This window comes from Erithacus rubecula (genome assembly GCF_903797595.1).
Source record: "Erithacus rubecula genome assembly, chromosome: 4".
Classification (NCBI taxonomy): Eukaryota; Metazoa; Chordata; class Aves; order Passeriformes; family Muscicapidae; genus Erithacus; species Erithacus rubecula.
In genome coordinates, this window is record NC_136686.1 from 21,815,612 (window position 1) to 21,828,884 (window position 13,273).

Below are 13,273 nucleotides of genomic sequence, written 5' to 3' on the forward strand. Positions count from 1 at the left end.
GTGATACAGAGAGAGACTTCTTGTCCTATGTGTGCTTGTAACACAAAATTAGTGAATGGAAAAAAAAGATTACATTGGCTTGGGTGAAATTTTACATAAAGAAAATCTTCAAATTGATAAATTACAGGTGGAGAACTGTCTTGCTGTAAGTCTTCATCTATCAGCTGTCTACTTAGATCAACTGTCTGTGGTTTTCCCATTAGCAAATCCAGTTAGTTCTCATCTTGCTGTGCTGGGCCTTGGTGTGCAGTTCTTTTTCAGGTCACTGCTGCAGTGCAGTGGGAGTCCTTGCTTTTCTGTGTGCCTAAGTTGTCCTTGTGTGAAAATTAAAGACACCAGCTGGTTTTGGTACAAAACTGTGTTTCCAGCTGCCCTGGAAGTTGGAGAGTGAGGTAAGAAAAATTTTGTGAGTATACAGGAATGCAGTGTCTTAATGAAGATGGAGCCTCAGATTCAGAGGATCCTCCATGTTCAGCAAAACCTTTGAGCATGTGGCAGGTCATGATATGTTCTGTTTGGCCTGCCCCTAGGTAGCCAGCAAGTTTTAAAACAATGCCAGTATGTATTGCTCCTTTCCTAATTGCTAATTCAGAAGATTTCAGAGAAGGTGCTCTGTTGTGTGAGGTCTGTGATGGGAGTTGTGAAAGGGAGCTGGAGGTGGTGCTAGGGGATATTATGGAGGAACCTGAAAGCTGAACTGGCACTGCAGCGAGCATGAGGGGAGAGAAAAGGCATCAGTCAACATTTATTTAATCTCTTAGTAGCAGGTCTTATTGTCTTAGTAGTTTATTGAAGTTTCAGGAAAGGGAGGAGGATGGCTGCCTGTGAAGGTGGTTCACTAATTCCACTGAATTTCTCTTTATGTTTGATTTTGTTTTTTAGAACAAATAGAAACATAAGACTGTATGACTTTAGTAATGGAGGCACTGATTTTCCCTGATACCATTTCCCTGGTGCTGATAAGTTTCAGCAGTAGTTCTCAGCAGCCATAGATAATTAGTCATTTCATCATACCAATCATTGCCACTTTGACTGGTTTGTTCAAATTGGCTTGTTCTGTCTTGGGATAATCAATAATGTGTGGTTGTTGTAGCAAGGACTCTGTTTGTGCCAGATTTTTCATACAGTACCGCATGCAGTCATACATCTTACAAGTAAGAAATTGTTAATTATTTTGATTCTTAATTGCAGTTCTTTACTGTCTACTGATCCTATATATTTTTGGATGTATGTTGTAATTCCAGTTAATAGTCTAAAGTTTTTAATTTAATCACCTTTGGAAACTAAAGACACACTTGGTAGCAAACACAACATTAACCAAGAATTAAGATGCTCATACTCACTACAGGAAATTTCAAATCAAGCAAGGAAACTGTAGTGTGGCTTCTTATTGCCCCATCACAGGAGAACAATGACTTTATGTAGAGTGACTGCAGTGCAGATATAATATTCTAATAATTACAGAAAAGCTTTATCTTTGTGATTTGACTTCTCACAATGTCTGATAAGCCAAGAATAAAAATCTTTCAAATGTATTACATTTCCTTTCAATGTTCTACTTAAACTACTCGCTAGAAGACTAGCCTTGTGACATACTGTAGTTAATAAGTTTTCCATGCTGTCAAAAGTAATAATATTAGTGTGCCATTCAGTTAAATTAATTTTGTTTTGTGCACTGGCCTGCATAGACATGAGTGACATTTAGAAATATGATCAGGCAGGAGCTGAGGAGAAGCCAAGTGGCAAAACAGAGGGACGTGCAATCATTAAAGCAGAGCAACCAGCTGCAAGCATTTGTGGGTAGGCAAAGAGTTACAGAAAATCAGGCCATGGTGTTCAGCCATATATTATTCTTTTCATTCATTCTTCCCTTTTTATTTAAGAAATTCATGTTATTCTTCTTTAATTAAGAACTTGGTATGTTTGGTATCATGGTCTCTTGTCTGGAAATCAAGGAGTGTGGTTTGGCTAATCTTTGATTTCAGCTGCCTTCAGCCACAGCATTTCTCATTTTGCAAAAGGCATCTGGTTGTGATGCTTTTAAACTGATGACTATGAAGTGCCATTTTCTGCTAATAATAACAGTGTTTTCTCTTTCAATTTTCTCTGTTTTTAGGAAGCAGTAATTGAAGTACTCTCTCTAAATAGTTAAAAATGTAATTAGTAGACTAAAAGAAGGAAGCTGACAAAACCTAGTTTGTTAACTTTTTGATAACATTGGCCGGTTCAAATTTATTGCCCAAATCTCTTTCCGACCAAATTTACCATTGTGTTGGGGAATATTACATAATTATGGCAGTTAAAAGAAATGCAATCCACTTGTTTTTTATATATATTGCAAGAAGAGGAAAGAGAATGTCATCAATTTGTTTCAAGGAGTGCTGTTCAGAGGGGGCTGGGGAGAAGGAAGGAAAAAGAAGTAGTATTTTTATTTTTTTTTCTTCCAGTGAAAGATCCTGATAGGTCTGTTCCTTTTAAGCAAAGGTAAGTAGTAAATAGTGCTGGCATTAAAAAGCTTTGTCACAAAGAGTCAGTGTAGGACTGTAGTAGGAAAGGCAATCAAAAGGAATATGCAATTAAACTTTTTTTTGGCTCTTTCTCACTTGTATGATTGTATTCCTAAAGATACCAACTCTCAACACCTTTAATGCATTCAATTAATTTGAAAGAATATTCCCTGTCTGCCCTAGAACTTCTCTCTTTTAAATCTTGCTGCATGGACCTTTACTTCTATTTGTTTTCTCTTTGCCTAATATCAGTCTCTTTTCCATCTCTTCTTTAGCCTGTTGTCACTGCCAGTCCCTTTTCTACAGGGTCCAAAGTGACCCCTCTGCATCTTTGCCTTGAGAATTGTGTTTCTTCCAAGGTCTAATGCTATAACCTATTTTACTTTGCTGCTTGATTTACTTGTTAGATGTCTTGTAACTGCACTTACATTATCAAGGCTTCCTTTTGTGGCTGAGTATGCACTTTTGAGGAGTGTAACCTGTGAAGACTCTTCTGGAAGAAAAAGTTGGTAAAAGCAAACAGGAGAGACTTTTGATCAGACATTCTGTACTTCTATTTTGTAAGCCAAAACACAGACTGATCACAGAGTGAGGAATCGTGCAGTAGGGCACTTTTCTGTTCATATTTTATTGTTTTAAAATACTTTCTTTAAAGTTGCAGTAGGTACAGTCATGAAGATGGTTCTGTCTTCTCTCCAGATGCTTTTAGCACCTATTTACTTCCAGCTTGGCTGCTGTGTTCATGGGCATGAAATTCTTTCAGACAACAAAAGTATTACTCTGCTTGTCAGATTAATGGTATAGTTGTTAAAGCCCTTAGGTTTATATTGACTGGATGCATAGATAACATTTTGCAAGTCTGAAACAGGTACTTTTATAATAAGGCTTTTGCCTGAAAGGTTTGAGAGAGTTCTGCCTCTCCTATCTGCTCTTGGTGTTTTATCCCAAAACTAGTGCACAGATTTTTGGGGTACAGTGGTACTTGGTGTGCATACATATTCATGTGATAGTCTCCAAAGTGCCATAAGGGCTTACATGTTAGTTCCAGCTTTTCTTATCTTGCCCTGCTGCACCATCTATTTCTAGCCTGAGTTCTAGGAGCTTCTTGCTCACTTCCCACTCCTTTGCCTAATTGTAGCAGAATCATCTTCATATTATGAGGTCATCTGGGTCCTTATTTGCAAATACAAGAGAAAAAGATTCTTTCCTGATTATACCTATTGCAGATTTGCAATTTTCTGCTTTGTTCTTTTACCGTGTATTTATCAAAAATTCAGTGCCTTTGGAACTAGTAATGTCAGACAGCTGTGGTAGCAATGAAATTTCTTGTTTAAAGAAAAAAAAAAAAAGGGGGTGCTCAACAAACCAGTATTACCCTTCCCCAGTGTGATCCCTGTTTGCTCTGTAGGTATGGAGGAGCAATGCTTTCCTCATTCTAGATCCCAGCTATGTAAATAGGTTTCTAATTCTGCCCACTTGCTGCTGTGGCTTAATCAAAGTTGGGAGCAGTCTATGTCATCAGTTTCTTCATTCATGTGGTTCTGTCACTAGTATTATTGTGGTACTTTTTGAGGCTTAGTGTATTCAGGCTTTTCATGCCAAGAAAAGGAATTTGTTGGACTTGAGATCTCCATGTTCAGGCAGCACTTGGTAGCCTTAAAATTGATGAACTGAATTTCATCAGTGTGGGTACTGTGATTAGAGATTCTGTCAGTGCAGTTTACCTGGGTTTCTTGAATTAGAAAAACACTAATTTAGCTCATAACCCACATTTATGCTGTCCCTGTTTTCTCCACGGGGTTTTAAAACATTTTGGTTGCTGTGAAAACTATACAGTGGATGTTACAAGCTTTCATTGTTAATATTGATTAGGGTAAGATGGTATTATTTGGGGTCTGTGCCCATAAATCACATCATGTTGTGTTTCTCTCAGGCTTATGCAAATATTCACAATCAAAACCAGGTACCAAAGTTGGAAACCCACCTCAGTGTGTTTATATTCTTCCTATACTGATTGTTTTTGAGTCTTGCATTCAATTAGGGAAAAGCATATGGTGCTGTGGCTTGCTATTTTGGTGTTGTTTTACTAAGAGAACTGCAAGCATCAACTATCTCATAATATCTTCCACAAAAAAAGTAGAGAATGTTTATATTAATGAGATAGATATGTCTGTTAGAGATTCTGCAATACAAATGAGAGCAATCTGCATAAAAAGCATTTTTCTCTGTCGCTCATTAGAAGAGTGTACTGTGAAGGCAAACATGATTACTAAAGAAGCAGCACAGAACAGGCAGGAGGCACTTAGGAGTTGTCTTTAAGAGGTCCAGGTTCTCAAAAGGACTTCAAATAGCCTTTCCTAAGTTGAAGAAGTGTTAGCAGCACTGTCTCTGTCATTTATGTTGTGCTCCGTTGCATCCTCTTTAAAAGTAATGAAGTTATGAAGTTGCTTAGATGGAGAGAATCTTCTGATTGGTGTATAAGCATTCTACATGAATAGGTTAATGACTATGAACCTCTCAGCTGGAAGTTTCTAACACTAACTTAGTTTCCATCAGAGATCAAAGTAATTTACTAACATAAATTATTTATACACTGGGCTGAAAGAAATTAATAATAACAATAAGGCATCTCCATGGGATAATCACCATACCAGCAGCACTCATCTGTACCATGTAGCCCTGCAGGGGTTTGTAATTATCTCCTGCAAACCACACCTCTAGTGATTGGGTTTTTTTGCTTCATTGCAGTGCTGCCACTTCCAGTGTTTTGCCTGACAAATACTTTTTGAATTAATAAAAAAAAAGCGTGACAGTCATGCAAATAGAAAAGGGCACAAGTACAAGAAGTTTTGTAGAAATGCAGTTGATATAGATTTTCATATCAACAAGTACTAAACTTGATTCTGGAGGCATTTAATGAGGTGCCTATGTTTTTTCTTCAGGTTATTCACTGGAATTAGTGTATCACCTGCTGCCATTTCCCATGGCTTCCTGGTGATCTATGGAAAACTGGCTGTTTGCATGATGCTGCCTTCCTTTGTGTTTCCTGCAGCTAAAATTACATTTAAAAGACGCTAAAAAAGCATTAAAAGCTCTCTTAAAATTACTCTTCTGTAGAGACAATTGCAGTATTTGCACAGAAGCATAACATAATTACAAGTGGGGGAATGCTGGTGAGAAGCGATGGTCTCCCTGGCAATAGCTGTTCAGTGTAAAGTACTTCCTTCAGCTACTGCTGACGCACTCAGATTGGAACCGACAATCCTAACACTGTTTTATGCTTTCTAAACACTCTTGTCTCCACACAAGATTACAAAAAAAAAAAGCCACCAAACAAATTTTTTAAACAATCAAAAATTGAAATAAAAGCTAAAAAACCCCTTACAAATATCCACTGAAAGGAACAATTAGAAGCATTGTATTAATTTAAAAGGGGACAAAAGTTCCTATGCTGTTACAACTAAAGATCTACCTAATGAATCTGGAGGCAAGGCAGAACGCCTTAGTATTGGGTAATTCATAGGTACAAAGATATCTAAGATGGAAGTACTAAAATATGCTTTCATATATACCTTGTTTCAGTCTTCTCAGAGCCCCATGAATCCACAGGCAAATTTAAGACAGCTCTACAATGTAATGGAGCACTGACTGTGGAGAACACTGGGTGGCTGGGTGACCTGTAATCATGATAACACAGATCAATAAGCAATTGATTTATTTTGTTCTGAACAACCTGCAAGTGATAGATCAACTTCACTGTTACCCTATCCAATATGGACTTGAAAAACCAGGTGTCAGGTGAACAGGAGCATGTTTTGCTGTCACTGTGCCTTTTGAAGCTCAGCAAAAGCCAGGCACGAGCTACGCAGATTGCATGGCTGAAATTTGTGAGATTTTCATTATCTGAATCTGTGCTGGGATGTAGGACAGTATATGCAGTCAGGGAGAAATATTAAATTCTTTCGTGACAGTGCAGTCCATATTCTGAAAGACATCTACGATAATTTTTCTCGATATGAGTAATTTGCTTTATATTTGTGTCAGTCCTTTTGGACAAGATAATAACATCTTTCTGGCCCTTCTGGATCAGATAGAGGTCACTTCCCCAACTACTCACTTTGCAACCTCAAGAGTCCTAATCTGCTTACATGATCCTTCTGCAGAAACTGTGTCATATCCTTGCTTACTCCTGCTGCTTTTCTTGGAATCTATCCCAGTTCTACCATATCCTTTTGAGGTGACAAGGACACCATGATTTTTCAAGATACTGGCACAAGTGCATTCATGCAGCATTTTTATACAGTACACACATTTAACATCACAAGCTATTTTGTTTGTTCTGTCTGAGCATTTTCTTAACTTTATGTAAGTATGCTTGTTCTGTATGTTTCCTGACCATTGGTGATAGCTGAGATGCTGTCTGGCAGAGAACTATCTATTACTCTCCCTGCATTTCAGCCCCAACTTGAAATAATCTGTTTAGAATCTGTCACTTTACAGGTAAAGTCCTTTGCACATGGACTGTCTGTTGTGTTGAAATATCCACTACATCCATGAGCATGTGAACAAGTTGCTCCCAGTTATGTCTAAGAAAACACTGGAAGCAGAGAGATACTATCATAGAAATGTACTTTATACTCTCCTGTCAGAATAAATAAATAGACATATGCCATGAGAACTAATGCCTTTGAAAGAGAAGCATGGCTGTCTGAAATACTTTATTGGTCTGCTTGCTGTAAGCTCATCCTTCTTGTCTCAAGAGCACTCTTGTTAGCCCCCTAGAGATACTGTGGGCCTTGAAGGAAAGGAGAAAAGAAGCTTGGATCATCCAACTCATCATTTCTAAGCAGTATCCTCCCTCCCTCATCTGCAAGTTCCTATCTCTTATACATCCTTTTAAAACAAAGTTCATGCAATTCTAAGCATCATTCAGCTTTTCCCTCTTTGCCAGGATTGTTAGGAAAATATTAACTGATGAATAGCAAACGTCTGCATTTGGCAGGGTCTCAGATGATGGGCTGGAAGGCAAAACCAAATCCTTCCAGCTATTCCTTATGTGAGGAGGGATATACTGTTTCATGTTCTCTGCTTTTTTTTTTTTTTTTTCTTCTGACAGATAGAAGGCAAGTCTTTTTTTATACTGAGTATTTTGTACTTTGTGGGCTTTTTATACTTTTTGCTTTTGTGATAAGTTATGTTGAGAAATATCCATATTACTGTTTCGCAGGAAACTGCCTAGTAGCTGTGTGTGCATGTTTCTTAACAGATATCCACTGAAATGCAGCCTGGAGAAAACAAAAAAGACCTGACTTAGTTCCAGCAAATAGTATTTGTGGAACCCCTGCTGTCAGGGGTGAAATCATGAGGATTATCACTTACTTTCCAGCCAGTGCATATCTTGTCATTTGGTTCTATACAGAAGAATTGCTGCAACAGACATGAGGTTATCAAGGATTTAATCTGGAAAATTTGTGGTCGTTTTCTCAATACTGTTCATTTGAATGCTTTCTTTAGCAGTACAAATTGTAGATACAATCCTGCTAATTTTTTGCTAGGCTTTCAAAATTGTATTTTTTGAAAGATAAAAAAAACATCATTAAAGTAAAACATCATGTCTTGTTTGCTTTCACAGCAAGAAAAGCTGGGTGATATCTGCTTCTCCCTTCGTTATGTGCCTACTGCTGGCAAACTGACTGTTGTCATTCTGGAGGCGAAGAACCTGAAGAAGATGGATGTTGGTGGACTATCAGGTACGTGTGTGAAAATCTGCTTCAAGATTTTGCAGGCTTGTAAAGGCAGAAAATCAGCTAGTTTTCTGTTGGAGGTCTCTTGGCTGAGAAGGTAAGGGCTCTTGCTCCTTGTCTGAAAGATGTGGTTTGTGCTTTCTTGAAAGGACATGACTGAGTATATATCAGAACTAATTCTTGCTTTAAAAAAATCACACGACATTGCATTCCACTCCAAGACAAGGTCTGAAGTGTTACACAATCAGATGACAGTGCAAGCTTTCTGTACTTTCCTTCTTTCCTGTTGCCTAGAGATAAATAGACTATTCAGGCAAGAAAAAAAAAAAATCTGACTACGATTCCTATTGTCTGTTTAATGTCACAAAATGTGAGCATTTCACTGCAATATTGCAGATAATAGGTAATAGAGGAACTCGCCACAGGTTGCCATGCTGACTGCTGTTTGAGGTGCTGGGAAGATTGTTTCTGCATTTGCAGGGCTCAGGTGAGATTGCTTACACGTGCAGAGTTAGAGGTGCCCTGCATTCGCATGCACTCCAGAAATCAAAATGGTAGTGTTGCACGTGTGGTAGGCAGTGAGGTTGACACATCCAACGTGCTCAGCACCTGCCAGTAGCCCTGGCAGCCTTTCCATGGGACAAGGCTGTGCACACTGAGTGTGACAGGCTGTGTGACAGGGTGTGTGCCACCTTTGAGGGATGCTGCAGTCAACACATGTGGCACCTGGGCTGTGTCCCAGCGACCTGGTGCAGCTCCCTGTAGGTTTCTGTTCTCTGCTGCATCTGGAATTTGGACACAAATTACTGTCTAAATTGCCAATTAGTTGAGATTAAATTAAATAACAAGATGCTTTATAAGGTGAGGTCTTTCTGGGAGAATTTTGGTTTGTATGCCTTCTGTTTAGAAGAAACAGTTGCTGCCCACCATTGAGAATGAGTCTATTTCCAGTACAGTTTTAAGACTGAAAACTTCTACAGCTGCCACTAACACATAGATTATGTAATTGCTCATTTTGATTTACCAAGTGACAAGAAAAAAACGTGGTTTGCTCTTATTTTTTTACAATCTTAGCACAATGTAACAGCTATATGCAAAATAAACCAAAATGGGAACTTTCTAAAAGCAGCCGTGAAGGTTTTATTTGCCACTCTCAATGAATAATAACTGGAGAACCTTCTCATGGTGAGGGGAAACAAAGTTTTCTATCAATAACCAGTTATTTGCTTTGCATCTAAAGGCATCCACTGCACAGCAATAGACATAAAGTGAAGGACATACAAGTGTTGTTGTCATCACTGCTGAATAAAGTCTAGCCTTTTCTTGTCCACAATGGACACTAGATTAAGACACACTAATGTTCATAATGAACAAATTGCAAATTAATGTTCATAAGTACATTTACTCCTAATGATTTCCTAAGGAAAGATTAGATTCTCTTAATGATAAAATGAAGGGATTTTTGACTGAGGATTAGCTCTGACAGCCAAAGCATCTATATTCCTTTCCGAACTTTGTGAGAAATGTGCTGGATAATGGGTACTCAGCTTATAATTGAAAGAGAGGAGCAGGGGAAGCACTAATGAACTGAAGAGCTTCAACAAACATCAGATGGAAAATATTGTATATTTGTTGGAAGTAACTGTGAGGAAATGAATGGGCTTAATCTTCTCTGTGTTCTGAGGCACATAAAGGACATCTAAATTTCTAGGGAAAGAAGGGTTTTGTTCTCCTTTTTTTAGGGCCATGCCAAACCTGAAACATCATGTTCTCTTGAAGACAAACAAACCCAATGGGATACCATAGTTGTAGCAGAAATTCAGAAGTCACTGACAGTGATAAGTGGCAGTTAGTATGGTATTCCTGAGGCAGTAATTATAGATGAAATGATGTTGGTTTAAAGTAGATCCAGTATCTTTCACCAGGGAATTTATCTTTTGAATAAATTATGCAGGAGCAACTTTGGAAATCAAGCTGAGATTCTGTTGTCATTATTCACACTAAATAATACCTACTCTCTAAGTGCTAATGAAGGTGAGAGGATTTTGTCTTGATTAGCAAATATTTCCCCCTATTTTTGTTACTTTCTCTAGATACTAAAATGGCTTTTCTTCTTGTAAAACTGAAAATTTTGCATGACAGTGGAGATGGGAAAAGGTTAACGGTCAAATGGGAACTGGAGCTGAATGTTACCTATATGTTCAACAGCACCATTAACAAGAGGTGCAAATGCTGTTGTTGACACAAATGGGGGAAACAAATCTTAGCAGCTTGTCAAAAATAGGCAGAAATAATTTTTGTTGTTTTGAGTTTGGGATATATCTTCTAATTATTCTTTCCTGGTTTTGAGAAGATGCTGGAAAAGCAGAGTGTTTAGACAGGGTTCTGCTTTTCTCTTGCACCCATCCTGTATGTCTCTGTGAAGTTTACCTGCCTCACAGAGAGAAGGAGCAGAGGCTCCTGCAGAGGGAGCACTGACAAGCATTCACAGCACAGTGGTGGGCAGTTTTGTGAGTTCCTTCTGGCTGTTTCTCTCCACATCTCGAATATTGCTGCTGCTGGTAAATATCTGCTATACCTTTGCACCTCAGCAATGTGGGAGGTTTCAGCATTTGTGGTATCTTTAGTTCCAGTACAAAAAACCAGTCACTGTGGCTCAGTAGTCATCTGAACTTCTACTACTCTATATAAATTCATTAAATCCATAACTGCGGTGAATTGGGCTTAAATACATGGTTGATTTTCTTTTAATATGTACATTGATGTTATGTGGATAGAGAGAGCCCTGTTACAAAAGTACCCAAAGCAAGAGAAATTGAAGTGTATTGAGAGCACTACCTCTCCTAGCATTTATACAGGGTCTCAGCTGGTAAACCTTAATCCTCCTAGTCAGCATCTATATCATACTTAATGGTTACTACAGCTGTTAAAAAAATATATATACATATAAAAGCATTTATCACCAGCATTTTTCATACATTTCATTAGCAGTCAAAAGCCAAGCATAAATTACTTTGGAAACAGACAAGAAAATACCACAAATTAATCATAAAATTCATTAGACTTACTGTAACAAAACCATATCACCCATCTGAGCAATAAACTCCCAGGTCTTAAACTTAATATCAATGTCAGGCTGTGACCAGAGCAAGCCTTGGCTCAAACACTGAAACTGTTTAGCCTGAGCTCATCAAGTCACTGCAACAAGTGGAAATTTTTACTTCTGGCGAGCAAGGGCCTCTGGCAAGCAATTATGCATATTCTAAAATGGCATTGTAATTATTTAAATTATATTCAAATGCATTGCTAATGAATCTGACATCTGGAAGGTGATGTGTAGGAATTAAGGATACAAAGCAATTATTTTTGTTTATCTGAACTTGGTGGTCTTGGGTGGCATTATTAACATACTTCACCTAAAATGTCTGGGCGATTTTGAAGCTTAGGACTTACAGGGAACTTAGACTTCCAAGTTACTCTGTTGGTTTGGTTTTGTTTTAATTTCATTTAGATGATTTGCAGAATTAGAAGATTTGAAAACCAGTTTATGGTTTAATCTCTCCAAACAGTCCTTAGAGACATAGTCCATCTAATTCCTTGATACGGGCACAATGCAGCTCACCAATGCCATTCAGTTCACAATGATTTTCTGATAGTTATGGTACTTCATTAGGTTTATGATCCCTTCTGCTCCAGAAAAAGACAGGAATTATCTGCAGCTCCTCTATGAGATATTCATTTAAATCAAAGTAATACAGATTTCAGATACAGATTTAAATAAGTATGAAACTTTATTCTAAATTAGTTTTAATCATATTTGTAGTTGTAATTTTAGCTTAATTTTTTAAGTGAATTTGATTGTGTAACCCTTAGTGCACTTGAGTAGTAGCTAAGTGTTGTCTGTGGGCAAGCTTTTTAGTAAAAAGCTTCTTTTTACTAAATAGAAAAATTTGAAATATATACACACATGTGTCCAAGCAGTTCTATAGATTTCCTTATATTTAGCCATATCTTCTATTTGTATTCAGCTTTGTTCCTAACATAAAATAGAAACTTTAATTTAAACTTCCATCAGTTTTCCCTGCTTTGACTAAGCCAATCGTTAAAATAAATTACCTGAATCCCTTTAGTGGGAAAAGCATTTCCCCACTGAACCTTCAGGAGTGGCTGGGGCTGGCTCTTCAACAGACTGTTGTTATATGGTGTTTGGCCACTCAGGCCCTTCAGCTTAAGTGCCTTATTTTGATTTTGATTTGGGTTTTTTAAGAACGCCAGTGGCTCTGTATATTACAGTGAAATACTGGCTTGTATTAAGAAGTCACTACCCTTTAGTAGCTAATAGCAAGTGTAAGCCTTAACACATCTTGCCATCTTTTCAGGATTAATTTCAGTATGGTTTGTTCCTTCTAAAAATCTTTGAAAGCTAATGTGCTTTTGTTCTCTTTGGATTATTTTAGTGTGCTTAGCTTTTAGTGAATATATTTACCAGGAATGTACTCTAGAAGGAAGCAACACACCCTCCCCTTATGTCCTCAGCACTGCTGCCTCTCACCACTCCCCAGTTTCAATGAGGAGTAGATGCCCTAGCTGGCATGGGCTCAGATATTGCCTTAGGAACTGTTGCCAAGTAACAGATACTGTAGCAGACCCTAAATTGTACTATTTAGTGCAAATTAATGCTTAGAAAGAACTGCAAGGAGAATAGGATTGTCGTTGGATCCATGTGCTCTTCCTTCTGCAGAAAGCTGCAGATATAGCTGTGAAAAGAAAGCAACCCATAATCATGCCCATTATGTGTGGAAGCTAATCTCAGTATTTATGAGTTATAAATAGAAAATACACAGCACCCCTTTTTATCTGCCAAGTAAACACTCTGAACCATCTCTGGGGACCAAATGGTTCTATGGCAGGGATACAGCTAGTTTTCTACATTTCGAAAGATTGTATTCAAATTCAAAAGGCTTGGTTCAATGTCTTAGAAAAGATTTGAGAAATTAAAAATTATTTAGAGACCAGCTCTTT

The 13,273-nt window shown here is 37.9% G+C and overlaps 1 protein-coding gene across 5 annotated transcripts in view; it reads left to right on the top strand.

Annotated features, from left to right (window-relative positions):
• SYT1 (synaptotagmin 1) overlaps positions 1-13,273 on the top strand; it is a 333,925-nt gene that overhangs the window by 275,846 nt on the left and 44,806 nt on the right. For all 5 annotated transcript variants that reach the window (XM_079303847.1, XM_079303846.1, XM_079303850.1 and 2 more), the window contains one exon: positions 8,140-8,257. In XM_079303847.1, coding sequence (XP_079159973.1) covers positions 8,140-8,257 — 118 coding nt within the window. The remainder of the gene's footprint in view (positions 1-8,139; positions 8,258-13,273) is intronic.